The sequence below is a fragment of the Notamacropus eugenii genome, chromosome 3, assembly GCF_028372415.1.
Source record: "Notamacropus eugenii isolate mMacEug1 chromosome 3, mMacEug1.pri_v2, whole genome shotgun sequence".
Taxonomy (NCBI): Eukaryota; Metazoa; Chordata; class Mammalia; order Diprotodontia; family Macropodidae; genus Notamacropus; species Notamacropus eugenii.
Window position 1 is genome coordinate 157,544,844 of NC_092874.1, and position 23,993 is coordinate 157,568,836.

Here is a 23,993-nt window from a genome sequence, read left to right on the forward strand (position 1 = left end):
GAGGTGAGACTGTGATGGATTCAAAATAATCTGGTTCCCTCAATACTCCTTTGGAATGGTCAGAGATGTTAGAAGAGTCAGAAACTGCTCATCCCATAGGAAGTTTCATGGCCTGAGAACTTGGATGAGAAGGAAGTGGTTGATTTATTGCCCCCTAAAGATCATTCAAAGTTCCTTTCTCCATTCCAGTACTCTCAAGTGTTTTTAGAATTGTGTGAAGTTGCCCAAGGGTAGGAGGGCCGGTCAGAGAGTACTGGTATAGGCATGTAAGTAATTTACAATGGAGATTACTACTCTTATGGGACCCAAAGCTTGAGTGACAGTACATTCCCTGGAGAACACCAACTATGTCCATGTCATTGACAGTAACGTTGAATATCCAGGATGAGCATAAAATTGCTGAATATGCTAAATATTTCTCATTTTGCATCTGACATACTGTCCAATGTCCTTGATACAGTTATATTCAAAATTTATGACAATTTTATCTCTTTCCTCTGCATTTTCACATATTTTTCTTTTGTTGTGTTAAATATTGATCCTCCTTTGTTATACTGTCTATGTGACCTTGGGCTACTTACTAAACTTCCCAGTGCTTCAAGTAACTCTCAAGGCTTTACCATGCGGAGGATGTGGTTGCCTGCTATCATGGAGGGACTTTCCTCATCTGAGACCTCCCTATATCTTTGAAATAATAGCTCTAACCCCATCCCTTTACCTTTCCCAATTCCTTATGACATACATCATTCTACTTAGTTGCGTGATTTCTTTTTGTATATTTGGACTATAAACTCTTTCAGAGCTGTATTATGGCTCATTTAGCTTTGTAGTCTCATAGGACCTCCTCAAATCTATTGCTTATAGTAGGTTCTCAGTGATCTTTTAATTTTTAATTTTTTGGTAAATTTCTAGAGTGCATCAGATGACATAATGAACTTTCTTTCAGGAAGACCTAGATTCACACATACTTCTGACACTTACTAGCAGTGTGGCCATGGAGAAGTCATTTAGAAATAGAAATAATATTATTTATACTACATATCTCAGAGTTTTAAAAGATACTCAAAGGAGACACTATAAGTAAACTGTAAACTTGAAAGTATTGTGTGCAATTATTATTATTAATAATTATTGTGTGTTTATGTTGCCAGAAAACATTCTATCTTTATCTTGGTTGTTACTCCTTCCCATAGGTGTTCTCATTTGTGGGTGTGTAGAAATAAACTACTGCCTAGAGGAAAGTTCTTAGCCTGGGGTCCATGAGCTTTTTAAAAATGATGTTGATAATGAAATTCCAATATAATTAGTTTCTTTTGAAATATTTGTATTTTATTTTATGCATTTAACAATTTTATTCTGAAAAGGGTTCCACAGTTTTCACCAGACTATTAGGGGATCCATTACACAGATTCACATATGTGAAGATCTTCTAGTCTAGAGAGGTATAAATGCATGCAAATATGTAAAGTAAAGACTAAATTAAAAAAATTAATCTTTCAACCCACCAAAACCAAAGAAAATAAAGTGTTAGCTTGAAATCATCTGAATAAACAGCAATTCATCAAGTTGTATGCTAATAGTAATACCTAATACTATGTAATATGTCTTGGCATTGAAGTTATTTGGCTCATGTCAAGGAATCATGTCAATATATAATAAAGGCTTGGTGCTTAACAACTGGGCCACGTTGTTCCTGTTAGGCTATGAATTGTGAGGCATTTGACAAGACTCAGGGTACCTAGCTTCACTCTTCAAACCATTCAATGAAGTGATTAAATAAATTCTAGTGATAAGATCTCTTTATATTTGACCCTGGTGGTGAAGTGTGTGTCATTGTCTAAGGATCAGTGTAGCATCAGTGTAGGAAATACATATACTAATAGAATGACAGATCTTTTAAATGATAAAGTAAAAAGATGTGTTGCCTTTATAATGTTGATCGTTAAGGGAAAATGCGTCAGAAAAAAGCAAAGGGGGATAAACACATGGAATGGGCAAGAGCTAGACATGGAATGGCCAATGTCTATGCTAAATGAAGACACTTAGAGAATTAAGTGATAAGGACTCACCCTAAAAGATAAGGGCCCAAATAGTGAATGATCTGAAGCACTTTTTTTCATTATAAAACATGTATACATATATAATATGTGTAGATATTAAGAAATAAACTTGTTGCTAATTATTTTAATAGTGAAACATATCAACTATGCCAGACCAGATTATTCAAACTCTTTTACTAAGAAAGAGAGCATGGCATAATGGATAGCTTGGAGTCAAGAAGACCTGAGTTCTAATCCTGCATAAACACTTAATAGCTCTATTAACCTAGGTAAGTCTTAAATTCTCTGTCTCACTTTCTTCATTTGTAACATGGGAAAAATAATAGCACTTATCTAGTAGGGTTGGTCTAAGGGTCAAAGGAGTATGAAAAGTACTTTGTGAGCCTTGAAGTGCTGTAGTCTAACTTGTTCATTTTCCATGTAGGGAAGCCAAGGCTAGAAAAGTTAAGAAACTTGCCCAAGGCCACCTGGATAATAGCTAGCGAACTAGCATACATATATCACTTAAAGGTTTGCAAAGCGCTTTACAAAGTTTCTCTCTGAGGGGTAGATGGTGTTTTACAGATGAGAAAACTAAGTTTGAGAGGTTTGATTTGATTTGCGTGGGGCCACAAAGCTAACACTTATCTGAGGCAGTATTTGATTGAACTCAGGTCTTTCTGACTCCATATCCAGCTATACATTCACTTGGACAGAGACAGAATTTGAACCAGTGTCCTGTGACTCTAAACCCACTGCTAGTTTTTCCATGCTACCATGCTACCAATGGAATCTCAGGTCTGGACCCCAAATAAATACTTATTATTAAATTAGAGGTTATTAGTCTCAATTTGCTCATCTTTCAGATGGGGACAATAATACTTGTTCTACATAAACTAGAAGGTTATGGTAAGGAAAGGCTCAGGTAAACTTTGCAGCCATATATAAATATTAATTGTTCTTAACCTTTCTGACCCTCATTTTTCTCATCTGTAAAATGTTAATTTTTGAAGAAAGTTCTATTTTTTTTTATCCAAGTTAAATTCTCAGGCTGCAAGAAAAAAATAGAAAATACTTTCACACACAAAATACATTATCCGCAGAAACATTCTTTATCTGAACCACAGAAAAACCTACACGGAGGCCAGCTTTAGTCATGACATAGTTCTTTTAGTATGACTCTATGCTAGAATGTTCACACCATGAAGCTACAGACGTAGTCGCTTAATTCTCAGACTTCACAGTCTGGAACAAGTTGTAGTTATATGAATGGCTATTACATGTGTCCAGTCAACTGAACAAAACTTAATTAATGCATGAATTAGGTAAGGAAATTTGTGGCATCTGTGTAGACAAGTAATGGTTTAGATGCATATATAGCAACTGTCTAAAGTTATATGAGTTGCATTTTTAAAATGTGAGATAAGAGGAGAGAGAAGACAAAAAGGAAATTTATATGCTAATTTTGCTGTATATTTAAAAGAAATAGCAAGTTGTACGTATTTTATTTGCAGTTTCATGTGCAATCATTATCTTTTTTTATTATACTATGTCATTAAAATGTTTTATTCCAGAAATTAAAAATAAAATAAAGTCTCTAAAATAAAAAAAAATGTATCAAATAAAATTTTAAAAAATATGTGGTGAAAAAAGGAGATTATTGCTGTTTTTTCTTCTAAACAGTCACATGAATGCACTATGTAGTCACTTATTAGATAGTTCTCAATGAATTTCAGTTTGTCCCATATGAATTTCTCATGACATTTCTTTTGAAGGATGCCGTAAGTGTACGTTCATCCTTCATTGCCAAAGAAGACCTGACTTTGTTTTGAGTGAGGGAGGGCTGTGCAGGTCACCAGCCTCACTTCTCCTCCAGAGCCATCTGAATCCAGTGACCAGATATTCACCAGGATGACTGGAGATGACCCAGGATGAGGCAGTTGGGGTTAAGTGACTTGCCCAAGGTCACACGGCTAGTGAGTGTCAAGTGTCTGAGGTGAGATTTGGACTCAGGTTCTCCTGACTCCTGCACTGGTGCTCTATCCACTGCAGCAAGCTGCCTATAAATGCCTTCTCTATTTACTTTGTTACTGTATTGATATTTATTTTATATTAACTCCGTTAACAGTGATATAAACTATTATATTAACTCCACTAACAGTGAAATAAACATTGGGAGCAGATACTTTTATGGTCCATTGAATGAGAATTTATTTCTGGATAAGAATGGTTTTCTAAGACCTTTGCCTTCGGCCCTCATGTCTTCTCTAGGATCTCCCTTAGTGATTTCAATCAATGTTTGAACTACGCTATTACTACTTAATACCTGTGTGACCTTGGGTAAATCACTAAACAGACTTTGGTCTCTTTTTCCTTATCATGAATGAGGAATTGGGTGAGGACTTCTCGTATTCTTCCTAGCTAGCTTGAGATTCATGATCTTATAATCGTATAGTGTATGATGCTATGCTCTGAGTGAATTCTCATATTTTTGTCACTTATTTTGTCAAAGCTTTCTCTGACAGGAAGAGTGGGGAAGAATATAGGTTGAGAGATAGCTTGGTATAGTAGAGAGACAGCATTAAAATCAGAAACACTAGGTTTAAGAAATATTTCTGACTTAGACTAGTTATGTGAACCTGGGGAAGCTGAATAATTATCTAACCATCCCAGGCAATTCTAATATTATTAGATGCAGAAAATTTGCCAGTTTAGATTGTTAGGAGTTCTCTATACAAAGGACACAGGTCCAGTCCAAACAAACAAAAACCAAACCAAAAAAACAATGGCTCTAATGATAGCATATTATTTCCAACATGAAAGCTACTATATCTTATATTTCTTCTATTAATGAATTCATGAGAGACCATAGTGAATTGCGGGTAATGGACCAGCCTTAGAGTCAGGAAGAGCTGCGTTAAAGTTCTGTTTCTGAGAGATGCTGGATATAATGACTGGAGACAAATTTGGAGTAAGAAGACATGAATATGAATCCTGGCTTTGCCAATTGAATAATAGCACCACATTGGACACCATGTTTCCTCTGAGGGTCTCTTTTTCATTCATGAAGTTTGAGAGTTAAACCAAATATCTTTATAATTTCTATAATTCCATCTCTCTAATTTCTGTTTTTGAAAAAAAATAATTGCTTACCTTGTAAATTGGATTTTTGTAAAACTTCATATCCTTTATATTTGTGAAGTCAAAATACTCCAATAAATCTGGGATCTTATCAGTGGAATTATTCGCTTCAGTGATGTAGGTTATAACATTCCTTCTCAACTTATTACCTTTATCCGTATTCTCCTATGAATCACTTATGAAGGAGTAGGTCTACTAAACATACTAGAGTCATTGATTTAAGTATTTTAATTTTACATGTGTACCAGTACAACATACAGTCTGTTCACTTGCTACCCTTCACTCTAGTCACCTGATATTTTCCAGTCATAAAGCACGGTGCATAGTATCTGGCATATAGTAGGCACTTAAGAGTACTTATTGAACAGACAAATGAATTTCCTATACAGTTCTTTATAATGTTTCAATCCAGGAAATAGAGAAAATAATCTTTCTTTAAAAATGTGAACAAGTATATGATGGCAAGAGGAGGAGGTAATATTTTGCTTGAATATTAAATTTAGCTCATAGAAACCTTGGCTATTAAAGAATTTGTGGCCTAAATAGAAGCATATTTGGGATTTGGGGTACTGTATTTAGTTCATTATAGTAGTAACAACAGTAGTACTGGCTAAAGTCTGAGTTTCCAAAGTGCTTCCTAGCTATTATTTCATTTGATCTTCACAACAGCCTTGTGAAGTAGGTTCTATTTTTATCGCCATTTTATAAAGAATCTCAGGCTAAGAGAGAGATCAAGTGATCTGTCCAAGATCATACTATTGATAAGTGTCTGAAGCAAGATTTGAACTCAAAATTTCCTGAGTCCAAGTCTAGTTCTCCATCTACTGCACCAAGTAGCTGTTGTCACAAAATGATCCAATGTTATTGTTTTGTTTTAGGATCTCACTGTCAAATGTCATTGGTTTCAAACTTACTGTACTTTGGGGATTTACATAATCAATTCCCAGAACTGTCATAGCCTTCACAATAGCCAGAATGGATTGTAGGGTGTTACTGTAAACGACAGCTTTGAACTCCATGCATTCTTGCTCTGTGTAGCCATTCTTGTGGATAATCCTGTAATTGAAACATAGAAAAGTGAGTTTAATATTTGGCTGTTTGGCAATACCAAATCATACCAGAATAGTTTATGGGTTTGGGCAAAAATCACTGACTTTAAGGGATTTGAGTAGGATGCTTGTCGGAGCTCTGGACCACTAAATTCAGTGATACAGAGAATTCCTAAATACGAAAAGTTCTCTCTCTAGTGCAGATAGACAACTGATCTATAGCTCAGTCATGGAACATTACTTGGCACGTACCAAATTAAGAGATTTTGCCCAGGTCACACAGTATGCATTAGAAACAAGACTACTTCAGTACTTCAAGGCTTGGCTGACTTGGAACTCTAAGGATATAATTCTGAAAAAGACTCCTTTCTATTCTTAAAATTAGCGTGGACCCCACCCCCACCCCCCAGAGCTTTATTTTTCTTACATGGGTTAAATTTATTTATATTTACCCTATCAGAAATAAAATGTCTTAGCATTATTCTGAAAATAGTTTTGAACTTGCTGACCCCCTGAATTAGTCTTGAGACTCCAAGGGTCTCTGAGCCACAGTTTGATAAACATTTTGATATTTTGGATTTTTCTCCTCTTTAATCATTTGCTTCAGTCACACATCTCAGAAGAATCAACAAAGATTGCTTTGTTTGATAAGTTTGATACAAACTTATCAAGAAACAGTTTCATAAACATTAAAAAGAACAAAAACAAATATTCCAGAATGGCAGTGTAAAACATGAAATAAAACTGAAATACTTTTTGTCTTCAGATTTGATTTCTTTTCTATCTTTAAAATGTTTTTTTAAATTTGTGATCTTGATTATCTAATCAGGAAAAACTACTAGACTGCTTGGAGACCCTGGAATTCTCTTAGAACACATCATCCATTTACTTTTGGAAAATCATGGACATTTTGCTTGGAAAATCTACTCCCTCTCAAGAGGATAATATCCAGATTCTCAAAATGTAAACATATATGGTACAGTGAAATTTTTAATAAAATATTGAACAATTTCTACAGGAAATAGGGACAGTAGCTAGGAAACACATGCCTCTTCAGATCACTTAAGATACAGGGAAAAATAGGAAGGTCTGTTTTCTATTTTCAGTATTACATGATGCTTATTTCCAGTGGCAGGAAAAAAGTATCATTTTTGATTTTAGTAATTGTCTTGAGTTTGAATTATTGTTATTCCTTAGTACGATTATGTGCCAGTATATTTTAATTTGTGTTTTGCTTAATATGTCCATTCCTTCCATTTAAATCATTGTTCAGAAAGGAACCAAATTGTGTTTTACTAGTAGGTGTGCAGGGTTAGGTCATCTGTCTGTCTGTCTATCTATCTATCTCTCTCTCTATCTATCTATCTATCTATCTATCTATCTATCTATCTATCTATCTATTTATCTATCTACCTGTCATCTGTTTATCTATCTATCTCTCATCTATCTATTTCAATAGATAAGTCTATTGAAAAGAAATTAGTTTACTCGAATTTATTGAAGTTTATTGTATCCATAGATTTAGAGGAATAGTTTTGAATAAAGTGGCATTTTTTAATCTACTGACTATATTGAGCTCTCCTAAGAGATGCTTGAGTTCAAACTATACTGCAATTGTTTATACAAATGGAGTGGCCTTGGCACAAGGAAGAATGTGGCTGAAGAAATGTGACTGAAGCAAATGATTAAAGCAATCCAAAGCAGTGATTTAGTTTCCCCAGGTTATAACAGATTCTTCTTTTTATAGAATAGGCTGTGAACATGGGCATTCCATAAACAAATATTGTCAATAAAAAATACAACTTGGTCATTTGCTGCAAGCCAATCTATGAGGGTGGGAACAAATTCAAGGATACTTAAATTCTCAAAGTAGAATGAATTTTGACTTCTGGAAAAAGTGGATTATAGCATCTCAAAGCTGAGAGTCAGAGATTGTATAGCCTAAACCATACCTGGACAGCATTCCCAAGAATAATTAATTAGCCTGAGGGTGAATTCAATTTCTCCTGAAAAAACCCATTTATGTACTTTGTCCTCTTTTTAAAGTTATTTCTTTCAATTAGGAAGCAATTACTTTCTCTCTCCCACCTACCTCTACCAATTGTAAAAAATGAAAAAAAAAACCCTCATAAGTAATAAGCATAGTCAAACAAAATGAATTCCCACATTGACTAAAGACCCCAATTGTAGAAAGGGCTTAAAATTGAATAAAAATTGCTGTGAAATCTTGAAAGTTACTGGCAGAAATGAGGTATAGGCCAACACCTCATATTGTATTCCAAGAAAACTCCAAATGGAATATGTGTGTGTGTACAGAGACATACATATAGATACACATACGTACATGCATACAAACATGCATACATATCCATATCATATACAACTTAACAGGAGCCAGGATGAAATTTCCTTTTGGATCTGTAGATGGGGGAAGAATTCAAGCCTATTTCATTTTCAGGTAACTTTTATTTTGGAGAAGTTTTTCCTTATAAGGATCCTAAATCTTTCTACCCACTGGTTTTTGTTCTGCCATCTAGGGCCAAATGGAACAACTGTATTCCTTCTTTAGGCTATCTTTCCATACGAGATCACTATCATATTGCCCCCACTTTATGCTAAACATTCTGAGTTCCTTCATCCATTTCTCATAATCCATGATCTTAAGGCCCTCACTGCCTTAGTCACTAGATGATTTCCAACATATTAGACCCCTTCTTAAAATGCAGTGACAATATCTGAATCATGTGCCAGATATAGTCTGACCATTTTCTTTTTTTAGGATATTATGGCTTTATAATGAAGACCACATTAGGGTTTTAGGCTTCTATGTTGAATTGTTGATTCATATTAAGCTTGAAGTAAATCATTTAATCTCTGTTTCAATTTCCTCAGCTATAAAATGGGATAATAGTATGACCTTCCAGGGTTGTCATGGGAAACAAATGATATAATATTCATAATTATCAATATACATTTCACAGACACATTAGCAGGTTATAGATATAAATAAGTTAATATAGATATAAATAAGTTAAATTCATGCTAAATTCTAAATTAATAGATTTAATTTCAGTTTTTTTGTCCTTTTTTTGTTTTTAATCATTGAATCTAAGATCCAAGGCATTAACAACATCTCCTAGGGTTGTGTTATCTGGAAATTAAATAAGCATGCCATCTATGTCACTGCCAGATCACTGATAAAAATGCTAAATAGCCCAGTGTCAAGCACAGGTATCTAGTGTATTTCATTTGCAGTCTCATTCTAAGCTGACATGCAAACATTAATGATTATTCTAGAACTCTTAGCAGTCAACCATTTTTGTATTATTGATCATCTAGTTCAAAACTCTCTCTCTTGCCCCCAAGAATATCATATGATCCTTTGTTAAAATCTAAGGATACTATGTTGACCCAATTGTTCTGGTTCATTCATCTAGTAACCTTGTCAAAAGTAAAGGAAATGAAGTCCCCTGGGCCTGAACTGTTTTTGATAGTGCCGTGTTGCCCCTTTCTAGTTACTTATTCCCTTTCAGTATGGTTATAACCATTCATTCGGTACTGAACTGTAGAATTTTTCCAGGAATCAAACTTCAGGTCACTGACTTACATTTTCATACTTTATTCTGTTACTCTAAAAATCAGGGCCACATTTACTCTAGTCTTCTTTTCTTCATGATTTTTCAAGTATCACCGACAAACACTTGGTAAATCACCTTTGCCCTGTCATTTGGTAACCTGGCATGTTACTCACCTGAGCCTGGTGACTTTAAGTCACCAAAGAGAGCTACGTTGTCTTTCGTTGTTGTTGCTCAGTCCTTTCAGTCTTGCCCAACACTTCCTGACCCCATCTGGGGTTTTCTTGGCAAGGATACTGGAGTGTTTTGCCATTTCCTTCTCCAGCTCGTTTTACATATGAGGAAATGAGGCAAACAGCGTTAAGTGATTTGCCAGGAATCACATAGCTAGTAAGTTTGTGGGGCCAGATTTGACCTCAGAATGATGAGTGTTTCTGACTCCAAGTCTGGGGCTCAAGGTTATCTTTTACTATCTTTTTATTTACAATAAGATTCAGGTCCCTACCAGTCATTTTTCCTCTACCCTTCATAGTTCTCTGCCATTTTCCTTGTTAGAGATAATAATAAAAAAAAAATGATCAAATCAGTTAATGTTCTCAGTTTACTCATCTATACAATTAGATGACTGTGCCAGATGATTCTGAAGTCCCTTTTAAATTTATCTAGAATCCTCTTGCCAAATTTTGTGGTTCTACTTTCTTCCTGGTATCTATTGTTATTTTTTGTTTTGTTCAGTCGTTTTAGTTGTGTCCAACCCTTCATGACTCCATTTGGGGTTTTCTTGGCAAAGATAATGAAATGGCTTTCCCTTTCCTTCTCCAGTTCATATTACAGATGAGGAAACTGAGGCAAACAATATTTAGTGATTTGTCCAAGATCACACAGCTACTAAGTGTCTGAGCCCAGTTTTGAACTCGGGTCATTATGACCCCAGGTCTATTGCTCTATCCACTGAGTCATGTAGTTGCCCCATCTATGATTAGTATTCCACCTCAGATACCTATTGTAGCAGTAGTCCTATCTCTTCTTTAATTCCCCCTCATTACCCAGCTTTTGTTTGTCCTGAACTTTGCTTGACATTTGCAGTTCATTTTAAACTTGATACTAGATACTATTTTTACATGCTTTCATGTCTTTGTAAAGTCCTTTGTCATGTATGAGTTCCCTGTGCATCCACATCCATCTCTTTAGGAATCTCCCATATTCCCCCTTTACACGCTTCAGAATTTAATTCCTTGGGAATTTCTGTAGAATTTTCATCCACAGTATGTAATTTTTCCTTCTTTGAACTGTTTGATATGTATGAGATGATAACCAGCTTTCCTACAAACTCTAAATTTGTAGTGATCTTTCTCCAAAGAAATTTTCATCCCACCAACCTTCTTATTGGTAAGGATCATGACCAGAATAATTGCCCCCCTCATGACTTTTTCTGTCTTTTGAATGTTAAATTTACCATTAGAGCAAATCAAGAAAAGTCTTAGCTGTTCTGCTTTTGGAAGAGAGAGCTCCAGCAGAAGTCTAGATAAGTGAATTTCCTACTCACTATTCCATCATACCACTTGGCCTTTCTTGTGGCCTGTTTCCCAAACTCTTTCTGAATTTACTCCTTCACCTCCGCCCCAGATTGTCTGTAATAGATTCCGAATGATAAGATTGGTTTTTTTCTGTCCACATCCAGACACACTCAAATATTGTAGCTCCCCATTCTGGTTCCTAAATTTCCTCAGGTAAGTATATCTTTTCAATGTGCAATGATACTTGCACTTTTCTCTCTACTCACACAAGCGTAACTCTCGTACCCTTATATCAGAACTATTGCAATAGACTCCTGATGGTTCTCTATGCCTCTAATCTCTCTCCACTCTAATTCATCCTTACACAGAAGCCAAAGTGGTGTTTTAAAGAGTAGATCTAACTAAGGTACTTCTTGACTCAATAAACTCCAGTGGATCCCTGTAATTCCTAGGATCAAAAATCAGCTTCACTCTTTGTCAGTTAAAGCTCTTCACAATCTGACCCCAGTCTACCTTTTTGGCCTTATTCCACATTACTATCCTTTGGTCCTGCCAAGTTGACCTACATATTCTTCACATGCAACGTTCTATCTCCCATCTGTCATAATGTCTTTGTATCATCTATCTCTGATGCCTGGAATGTTTTTCCTCACTTCTACTTCTTATAATGCACAGTTTATTTTAAGACTGAGCTCATTCACCTTCTTTATGAGGCCTTTCTTGATCTCTCCCCTTTAACTACTAATTCTTTCATTCTTTCCCCCCACCTAAATTACTGTGAATTTATTTCGCATTCATTTAATCTATACTTATAGACGTGCATAAATTCACATATCATATCTATGCTTGTGCATACACACACATATATATACATATGCATATATATACACATGTGCATAATATACATACACACATGCATATATTACTGATACAATTTATGCTTTTTGAGGAGAAAATAATGCTTTACTTTTCTATTGTATCCTCAGTGCCTGACAGACACATGATGCTTAGTAAAGGTTTATTTACTGACTGGTTCTTAATCTATCATCTTTGTTTCTTTTTTTTTCTTTAAAATAAAATATGCCTTTCTGGAGTCATATTCCTGTCATGAGAATATGTTTTAGTCATGAGTAGCATCTCATCAAGTCATAGGGTGTCCACAAAGTCAAATTTGCCTCCTAATACTAGTCTGTAGTTCGTCATAATTGATACTCTTTATGCATTGATCACAGAGCAAAAGTTATATAGAAGAGAGAAGTCATTTAAGGAACAAAGAAGGACTAGTCTCTGGTCATAGAAATGTAGTGTAATGTGATATTGATTTTAAGAGGTTGTCCTGAGTACTTTGTTACTTTTTGTTTCCAAGACAAATTGCTGAAACCTACTGAAATACCCCTAGACAGACTCTAGAAAAGATCAACCTAGCTTTTAAAAAACTGAGATATTTTGGGTGTTGCTCTAATTCAAAACTTGTTGAGATGATAGGCTACTGTCACTCATTGTCATTGATAGCATGTTGCAAATGCTTCATATTCAGCTAAGACCCTGGAATTTTCTCCAGGGGCACAGGGGTGATGCAGCAAAAGGCATCCTAGGATACTTCAGCTTTTATACCACTCTGCAATAGATCACATAGACATAGAGTGCTATAGCAAAGTGGATGTTATGGTGATGTTTTTTATCATGATGTGTGGCCTGTATTTAAAGGGAAGAGCAGCGTGGTTCACTGGAAAGTGTAATGGATTTGTAGTCACATGGCTTACCTATGTCATTTACTACCTATAAGACCTTGGACTAAGTGATTTAACTTTTCTTTACTCCAGTTTCCTTGTGTGCAAAGTGAGGGGGGTTGGATGAGAAGACCTTCCTTTGACCCCTAAAGTTCTCATAATCCTATGAAAGCAATTCATTAAAGAAAGCTAATATATTCAAAGCATGATTTAGCTTGCAGAAATTTGCAGAGGCACTGTCCAGGCAACAGACAAAATTAAAACCGTCAATTCCTAATTTCACTTTCATTCTATAAAAGCAGCATTGATATTAAAATGATATTCTGTAAAGATGGGACAGATTTACAGTAACATTTATTGGAATGTGGGAAACTAATGACCAGTTTAAAAGATTTATCAGAGTAATGTGTTTTAAATTGATAATAATAAAATTACAACCACAGTATTTCTGGACTTCGTAGAAGTCAGTGCCCTGAGACATATAGTAAACCTATAACATAACAACAACAAACTCATATCCAAATGCTGTGCCAGTAGGGAGGTTACGATGCATGAATTCATTAGGACATTCTGACCTCACTCAATATGCCTGCAATCTGACTCTAACTAATCTTATTCCTAGCTAGAAGCTGAAGGGCTGTTCATGATGTCTGCTATGGGAATCTTGGAATCAGACATTCCTAAACTGAAATGCTCTCCAAGATGTTTTGAGAACGACTCCTTTTCCATCAATCACACATTTAATTGGCAAAATCCCTTCTTACTTAGAACTACTAAAGGCGGATAGTCCTGAGCCATCTTCAGGACTGTACTACAGACGTGTAGACTGGGACCTTCCAGTTGGAACTATGGAAGCTGACCCAGGACTCCCCAGATGAGTGATCCAGATGTAGATAATTCCCCCATCGGTGCTGATCAATTATGGTAATATTGGATACCTGTTGAGACTTACTGATTGTGACATAACTTGGGATTTCTGATCGTTAAATAAGTATTGGGATTTATTGATTGAGACCTATATTATTGTTTACTTACTGATTAAGACCTTTATTATTATTAGTGTTTCCTTAATAAATATTATAATGTAGTATATATATCAAACTTGAGACTCTGTGTCATTTCTGAACCAATCTGAACCAAATTAAGCTGCAGCAAAAAAGGTTGCTTTGCAACACAAAGGTGCAATGATTTTAAGTGTATTTGGGCAAAGATAGTACAGTGTATTTCCATGAGCATTTATACATATTACAAGTAGAAATTAAACCCCTGCCTGCTCCCTTGTAATTATGAGCATACCATAAATCAGACAGCAGTTGTGAGTTTCCTGTAAGATTGAAGTTGCAGTTATCCAATGAAAACCATCAGATCAAGATCAGTTAGTTTGATATTTGATACCATTACAAAATCTGACTTGCATTGACAGCCATATTAATCATGTTAATGATCAATAATTGAATATAGCTGAAAAATAAATATCTAAAATAGTAGATTAACTCACATGATCTCTCTATCCAGCAGGCTTCCCTATCCGTTGATATAACATTCATCCTTCAAGATTGTATTCTGGCAACATATCTGCCAAGAGTTATTCTTTGGCCACCAAAGCTCCTAGTTTATTTTTCCTCCTCATTGCTTATAATGAGCTTATTTGGTCCCACTCTTTTGTCATACACAATAATATGATGATGATAATAACTGACACTTACATAGCACTCTATGAGTACCAGAATAATAACATTATAATAACAATAATGGCAGATGGCTGAATTTTTAATCACTCCCTTTCATGATTGCTCTGTCTCAGCCAGACAAGGTATTCTCTCTTTATTTTTTGGCTACTCTCTCCTACCTATCCAAGTGCTTTTGTTCATGCCCCCTGCCATGAGGGCCTTCCTCTCTACTCATCAAAAACCCCTTCTCTTTCATCAAGGTCCAAATCAGTTACCATTACCTGATATCTTCCCTGACTTCCAAAGCTGGAAATGATCCCTCCTTTGTCAAATTTCTCCTAACACTTTGCCTAGACTTTTGCCTTTGTTTTACTGTCTTTTTTGTCATTCTTATTTGTATACTTGGGTTTTATCATATATAAGGGAAGATTCTTGACAGCAAGTACAGGAACCTTTGTTCTTTTAGCGTCAATCAATGTGCTTTGTCCATAGTCAATATCTGTTCAATTGAATCACCCCAAGACATTATGGCTTACATAACGCTTTTCTTTTATAATAATTCCACAGTGAAAATAGTATATTTTTATCCCCATTTTACATATAAAGAAACTAAGGTTTAGAAAGATTAACCGACTTTCCACACTGCTAATAAGTGAGAGTCTTATTTTTTGATTCCAAACCCAAGTTTCCTTTGAGCTGTTTTGCATTGTTAGTTAAATGTTTATGTATATTTTTGTATTTTAATTGTATATATATGCATACATACACATATGTGTGTATATACGTATACATACACACACACACACACACACACACATACACACACACACACACACACACACACACACGGTCGCCTAAATTAAATAGTAAGCATCTTCAAGTCTCAAAATTGTTTGGCATCTTCTTTTATGCTCCGTAAAATGTAGGGTAATACTTTATAAGCAGTAGGTATTCCTAAATATTTGTAGATTCACTGACTGAACAAAGTAATCAAAAGTGAGGGTTTATTTCTAAACACAAAGAAAGGAGAACCTTTCTTAATTTTAAGAAATTGACTTCATCTCAGTTCTAAACTTTCATTTACCTCTCTCTTGAAACCTGTCCTGGTCATCTCTGTAATATCTTTGAAACTGCTTCCCTCCTTTCTAAACACTTACCAGCCTCACATGTGTCCTGATTACTACACACGCATCTGACTATTAAAGCCTTTTGAAAGATGCTATCTCTTCTTCTCTCCCTACTGTAATCCATTGTTCTGCTGCAAGAATATGTTTCCAAATACGCAGATCAGGTTATGCCACCACAATTGTCAAAAAATCTTTAGTGGCTCTCTCTGTTACATAAGAAGTAAAGGTAAATACTTGCTACTTGGTCCCTCCCTACCTTTTATCATCTGTTTTTTACTCAACTGCTTATTCTTTGCTCTCCAGTCAAATCAGACAACTCTTTGCACTTGTCTCTCCAACACAAGAACAAAACAAACAAAACCCAAAAATTTATAATGTTTTTTTTTTCCATTTTCACCTCTTTGCATAATAGACTCCCTACACCTGAGTAATGTTAATGAGATTTATGTTCATGAAACTTCTTCCCCACCCACTAATAGGCCTTAGGTGGGGCCCATTAAGGCAAATTTAATTAGAGAAGGCTTGCTTTGTAGAAAGGCCCACACCTTTTACTAATTTCTAATGAAGCACTGGGTCCAGAGTGGCAGCTAGGTGGTGCAGTGGATAGAGCAACAGTGCAGGAGTCAAGAGGACCTGAGTTCAAATCTCACCTCTGATACTTGATATTCACTAGCTGTATGACCTTGGGCAAGTCACTTAACCCCAACTGCCTCATCCTGGGTCACCTCCAGTCATCCTGATGAATATCTGGTCCCTGGATTCAGATGGCTCTGGAGGAGAAGTGAGGCTGGTAACCTGTACAGCCCTCCCTCACTCAAAAAAACAAAAAAAGTCAAGTGCAAGTCATGTCATCATTTCTCTGATGGCATGGTCTTCTTCTGCAACAAAGGACAAACACACATATACCCTGAGCTCTGGTTTTGCTTTGGGGGTTTGGAAGAAGGTTCATGTGCCAGATGAGACTTTGGGTAGCTGTTAAGGAAACTCCTCAAAAGTTGTTTTACTTTTAGAAAAACAGATCTAAGAACCTGTACTAGCAGACCATCCTGAATGTGTCTGGGTGTTTGCTGCTACAGACTGGTATGTCCCCCATCTCTGGTTTGGCCTGTTGAGTTCCTACTCATACTTTAAAGACTTACAGAGGTGGCATCTTTTCCCTGATTGCCTTGTGTTGAAAATGTAGTTATTTTCCTTCTATGAACTAAATCTTAAAAAAAAAAAAAGAATTTCCATCATTTTTACGTAATAGTCATTTTCCCATGTGATCCATTGGATGGAGGCTATATCTAGAGTCAGGAATACCTGAGTTCAAAATTCAGCATTATATACTTATACACTATGTGACCTTAGACAAGTCATTTAACCTCTTTTGGCTTCAGTTTCCTCATCTATAAAATGGAGATAGTAGTTATACCTCCCACCCCAGGTACCTGGGGTTATACCTACCATCTATCTGATCTGTGAGTGTCAAGTGAGATAATAATGGTAGAATGCTTTTCAAACCTTTAAGAGCTATATGAACGCTAGATGCATTATTTACTATTATCATTATCACTATATACTACTACACACCTCTTCCTAGTAGCAAAGGGGGAAAGAAAGTAAAATTAACCTGTACAACCAGTCTAACAGCATATACAACATGCTACACCCTAAATCCCCAAACTCTGCAATGAAATACTCTCTACTTTGTTGTGTAACTCTCCTAAACTACATTTATAATGTAGGAGAGGCAGTACTATGATATACTGAAAAGAGATTTGAATTTGATACCCTGGGACCTGGGCTTGGTTCTATTGCTTAACTTTTCTTGGCCTCAGATTCCTTATCTAAAAAATTAATATATTGCATTAGATAATCTTAAAGTTCCTTATGGTATTAAAGCTATTATCTTAGTATTATAAAATACATTCTCCTGCTGGAAATTAATTGAGATCAGGATGAATCAGAGACAGATGGGTGGTTCAGGAGGTGTACTACCTGGATGTAGGGAGAACTGAGTGCAAATCCTGCTTTGGACATTGATTAGCTTTGATCAAGGAAAAGTTAGTGAACACCTCCCAGGCTACCTGCTTCACAGGGTTATTTGGAGATGAAGTGAGATAACAAATGTTAAAATGTTTTGTAGCCCTGCAAGTAATATAAAATAATAATATTATTATAATACCTCATTACAAATGTGCATATCTCCTCACCTGAACCATCAGGCTCTGTACCCAGATAACATTCCATTTGCATCTATTGGCTTCCTTTTTTTTTTTTTTTTTAAGAATGATTACTTATCCATTACATTTGTGGATCAGCATATTTGTAAAGGAACTATAAAAGTTTCTGCTACAGGCCAAAACAGTATGAAGCAACAAAAAAATGAAGTTCTAGTTTAGTCATTATTTTTTCTCTAGCTCTTTATCTTGACCAGCAATCAAAGATGTGCACAGGCTTCTCTAAGAGAGAGAGGTACTTACTTCATCTGTTTAACAATTGTGCTTTTTCCAGATTCGCCAGCACCTGAAAAGAAGACCAGACCACTCATAGTTAACAATTTGGAAATATAGATGCCTGTAAGTATTAAAAGAGCTAAAAGAAAAAAAATATGTTTTTCATAATTTAATAAACATGTTCTATTATTAATGAAGAAGATTCACTTCTACAAGTTTGAAAAATTTCCTGGTATTTGCTCTCCTGGATATTTGGGAAAGGAATTTGCCCTTCTTCTGTTCTCTACTGTTCAGTTGTTTTAGTCGTTTCTGACCTCTCTGTTACCTCATTTGTGATTTTCTTGGCAAAGATATTGGAGTGGTTTTCCGTTTCCTTCTCGAATTATACAAATAAGGAAACTGAAGGAAATAGCATTAAGGGTCACACAACTACTAAGTACGTCTGAGTCTAGATATGAACTCAGGTCTTCCTGACTCTAGGCCTGGAACTCTACACACACACACACACACACACGCACGCACGCACGCACGCACGCACACACACATGCACACGCATGCACACCCCTCACCTCCTTGACCAGAAGTCCAAGACAATTACCACTGAAAAAAGCATGTTACTTCTTCAAATACAAAATTAATGAGTAATCAAAATTCTTATTCCAGATGCTTTAGAATGAGTGGACCAAAAAATTCAAGTGTGATTCAAATCTACCCTGAAAGAAAAATTAATTCCCTGAAAAAATAAGAGAGAAACTTTATTTGTCTTCTTGATTTTATCCCACAGCCTATCCCAAGCTCTAAGTTTAATTTCATTGTCTATATCTGTTTATGTATGAGGAAATGTTCTTGTGATGACTGTGATGAAATTTCTGTTTGCCTTTGCAATTAAGTAATTCTGGATAGTAAAGTGTTGGAGAGAGATTGCAAGAAGGTAGGCTCCAAAATATCCATTGTAACATTGGAAAGGAACCCAAAATTCACTTGTAGAAAATGTCTTGGTTTGTAGATTCACTTGTAGAACTTGCACCATGACTAAAAAAGCCAACAAAATATCAGGAGACCAATTAATAGAAGTAAAGTAGAAAATGGTTCTTCACTCTCATACAAAATCAAGGTGTGAGTCTACCTAGTTTGCTATTTGAAGTTCTGTTTGCCATTTGTTAATACAGAATGGAGAAGAAACTGTTTTCAAAGCAACAATTGCAATTCTTGAACAGTCATGTGACATATTGTCCCATATCACTCGTAACAAAGGAAAGGAATGTTAAGATAACTCATACATTTTACCACATATCCAATAAATTGGCAAAGATGACATAAAGTAGAAATACAGTAGGAAAGGTAGTAGGGAGTTAGGCATACTAATGCATTATTAGTAGAATAGTGAAATGACCCAGGCGTTCTGTAAAATAATTTAGAATTATGCTCAGAAACCATCTTTAGTATCCATACCTTGGGACCTTGAGATCCAACTGCTAGAGCCCAGCTATGTCATTGAAAAAATGAAAGTCCTTTTTACACCAAAATACTGAGCTGCACTTTTGCAATAGCAAAGAATTACAAAGTAGAGATCCTTTAATTGTGGAATAGCTGACCAAATGGCAGTACACAGATTTAATGAAATATTATTATACTATAAGAAATGATGAATATCATGAATGTAGAGAAGTATGGGAAGAGTATGTGAAATGATGCAAAGTGATATTAGCAGAACTAGGAAGACAACGTGCCCAATGACAACAATGTAGAGTTTAAAAACTGCAAAACCATTAAAAAAACCTCAAATACTGCAAAATTATATTGACTATTTGGCCCCCAAAATAGATATAAGAAGCTACTTCCCTGCCTTCTTTACAGAGATGGCAGACTTTGAGTTTAGAAGACCGCTGTTAATTTCAGATAATTTTAATGTATTGGTTAATTTTACTATATATTACCTTATTTTTAAAAAAATCTTTATTAGATTCACCTCATCATTTTGTCATGTCAGTTTTTTTATATGAATCCCAATGTTGTGGTCCAAAACATTAGCTTTCCATTTTCTGAAAATTCATTAAGTATGCCATCCTATCACCTTTTCCTCTTCTGTACCAGTATCCTAGGCTGGGACTCTCAGTTCTGATTTAGGAAGTTTTACCTTATCTTTCAGGACCCCAGCTTTCCCATGACTTCGGCCTGAACCTTAGCCATGCCATTGTGCTTCCCTCTCCTCCACTCCCCTCCTTATGTATTTCCTTGCTCTCTTAGAAGGTAAGTAACATGAGGGCAAAGGATATCTGGTTTGTATTTGTATTCCTAGTGATAACATAGAGCCTGGAACACAGTAAATAATAAATGCTTTATCTATCTCTCTATCTATCTATACCTTCATCTAAGGTGATCAAATGTTGAAAAGCACATATTCATAGAAATATTCTCTAGGATGCTTCTACAGAAAAACATGTCTCTAAATGGACATAAGTCCATTAATGACTACCCTTCACTTAACAAGTTCTCAGTTTCCTTAATAGTACTGTCATCTTCCATACATTTCTCTGTCTTTTCAGGAAGGATATCCTGAGATTCTTGTGTCAAATGAATCACTAAAATTCAAGTATGATATGTCCCTGGCATTCCCCAGATTAGTCTATTAATCCTGACAGAAAAGGAAATTAGGTTAGCCTAGTGTGACCAGTTCTTGAAGAACTTATACTGTCTCATAATAAGCATTGGTTCCCTTTCTAAAAGTTTATTAACAATCCCTTGATAAAACATTATAAAAAATTTGCCAGAAAAGGTCACTGTCTTATAGTCTGACAAAACCTCCTCTCTTTCCTGAAAGTCTTAATGTTTCCCGGGATAATGACCCATCTATTCTTCATGACTTTTCAGAGATCACTCAGCAACCCCATTCACTAATCAGTCCTATTAGTGCTGTGAGATGTCATTCACCCTGGTCTGGTGACTTAAGAAGTCAGTAAAGTGTTTCCCTTTTTCTTCCTCCCTGGGATTATCTGTGCTAATGCTGTCAGAATTGTATTCTTTTTTGTTAAGATTTAAATTTATTTTTAGTTTTCAACATTCATTTCCACAAGATTTTGTGTTCCAAATTTTCTCCCCATCTCCCTCCTCCCCCCACCGTAAAATGGCATAGATTCTGATTACCCCCTTTCCCCTAATCTGCCCTCCCTTTTATAATCCCCCCTTTTATCTCTCTCCCCTTTACTTTCTTGAAAGGCAAGATAGATTTCTATACCCCAATGCCTGTATGTCTTATTTCCCAGTTGCATGTAAAATCAATTTTTTAATATTTGTTTTTAAAACTTTGAGTTCCAAATTCTCTCCCTGCTTCCCCCCCACCACATTAAGAAGGCAAGCAATTCAATATAGGTTATGCATGTGTAGTTATGTAAGACACCATCATAATAATAACATAGTGAAAGACTATATTTACCTCCATCCTATCCCACCTCACAGTTATTTTGTTTTCTCCTTTGACCTTGTCCCTTTTCTAAAGTGTTTGCTTCTGACTATGCCCCCCCCAATCTGCCCTCCCTTCTATATTTCTCCCCTCCCCTTCTCTCCTTCTTCCCTATATTCCTGTAGGATAAGGTACTCAATTGAGTGTGTATTTTATTCCCTCCTTAAACCAAGTCCAATTGGAGTAAGGTTTACTCATTTCTTCTCACCTCCCCCCTCTTCTCCTCCATTGTGAAATCTTTTTCTTGCCTCTTTTATGTGAGATAGTTTGCCCCATTCCATCTCTCTCACTTTCCCACTCTCCCAAAATATCCATCTCTTACCCCTTAATTTTATTTTTTAGATATCATCCCTTTATATTCAACTTACCCTATATGCTCTATATATCTATGTATCTGTCTATTTCCTCCAACTACCCTAATACAGAGAAAGGTCTCATAATTTACAAATATCATCTTTCCGTGTAGGAATGTAAACAGTTCAACTTTGATAAGACTCTAATGATTTTTCTTTAGTGTATACCTTTTCATGCTTCTCTTGATTCTTGTATTTGAAAGTCAAGTTTTCTATTCAGCTCTGGTCTTTTCATCAGGAATGCTTGAAAGTCCTCTATTTTTCCATTTTCATTTTTTCCCTTGAAGGATTGTACTCAGTTTTACTGGGTAGGTCATTATTGATTTTAATTCTAATTCCTCTGATGTCATATTCCAAACCCTTCAATACCTTAATGCAGAAGCTGCTAAATCTTGTGCTATCCTGATTTTATTTCCATTATTTACTCCTTGACCTGGTAACTGTGGAATTTGACTACAATATTCCTAGGAGTTTTTCTTTTGGGATCTCTTTCCAGAGGCAATCTGGGGATTCTTTCAATTTCAATTTTACACTCTGTTTCTAGAATATCAGGACAGTTTTCCTTGATAATTTCTTGAAAGATGATGTTTAAACTCTTTTTTAGATCATGGCTTTCAGGAAGTCCAATAATTTTTAAATGATCTGCCGTGGATCTATTTTCCAGGTCAGTGGTTTTTCTAATGAGATATTTCACATTGTCTTCTGTTTTTTTTTCATTCTCATGGTTCTGTTTGATAATATCTTGATTTCTCATAAAGTTACTAGCTTCCATTTGCTCCATTCTAATTTTGAAGGAATTATTTTCTTCAGTGAGTTTTTGAACCTCCTTTTCCATTTGGCCACTCCTGCTTTTTAAAAAATTCTTCTCCTCAGTATTTTTTTGGATTTCTTTTGCCATTTGAGTTAGTCTATTTTTTAAGGTGTTATTTTCTTCAGTATTTTTTAGGGTCTCCTTTAGCAAGCTGTTGACTCATTTTTTATTATTTTCTTGCAGTGTTCTCATTTCTCTTTCCAATTTTTCCTCTACTTCTCTTACTTGATTTTCAAAAATCCCTTTTGAGCTCCTCCATGATCTGTGATCAATTCATAATCCTCTTGGATGCTCTTGATGTAGGAGCTTTGACTCTTCTATCCTTTGGTTGTATGCCCTGTTCTTCCTTGTCACCAAAGTAAGATTTTATACTCTGAGTCCTTTTCTCATGTTTATTGACCTTCCCAGCCAACCACTTGACTTTCTAACTCTTCCCTGCTTCCACTGGGGGTAAGGGTGGGGGTGGGTATACCATCCCAGGCTTCAGGGATTTTGTATCAGCAGCTTGATCCCCCACTGTCTGTAGGACCAGAGCTATAAAAGCAGCCCCTGATGCTGCTGGTACTGCCCACCATGCTGGCCAGACCACATGCTCCTCTTTCACCCAGGTTCCACAGTTTTCCCACTGATTTTTTTTAGTGTTTGTGAATTAAGAAGTCTGGAAACTGCCACAGCTGCCAATGATTTAGTGCCCTGCTCTGATCTTTCTGTGCTGGTGAGGCCCATGCCAACTTGTACTCCACTCCCAGTGCAAAAGACCCTACCTGTCAATTTTCCAGGCTATCTTGACCTGGGGATTTGTTTCACTGCCATTTTGTAGGTTTTGTAGCTCTAGAATTTGTTTAGAGTCATATTTACAGGTATTTGGAAAATTTTGGGGGAGAACTCAAGGAAGTCCCTGCTTTTACTCTGCCATTTGGCCACCCCTCCCATTTTTGTCAGAAGAGATGGCCTTCTGAATGGAGGAGAGATTTATTGTAATAATACAGATGTTGAAAAAAATGAAAAGATATCAATCAATAAAATCAAGATTTTTCTTAAAAGAAAACAAAATTCTCACATATGTCCGGATGTTAGTCCTTT

At 35.8% G+C, this 23,993-nt stretch overlaps 1 protein-coding gene across 1 annotated transcript in view; it reads right to left on the reverse strand.

Moving 5' to 3' along the window:
• GNAT3 (G protein subunit alpha transducin 3) overlaps positions 1–23,993 on the reverse strand; it is a 94,234-nt gene that overhangs the window by 40,553 nt on the left and 29,688 nt on the right. Inside the window, exons 2-3 of the mRNA XM_072653200.1 lie at positions 18,314–18,356; positions 6,095–6,236 (exon numbers count right to left, since the gene is read on the reverse strand). Coding sequence (XP_072509301.1) covers positions 6,095–6,236; positions 18,314–18,356 — 185 coding nt within the window. The remainder of the gene's footprint in view (positions 1–6,094; positions 6,237–18,313; positions 18,357–23,993) is intronic.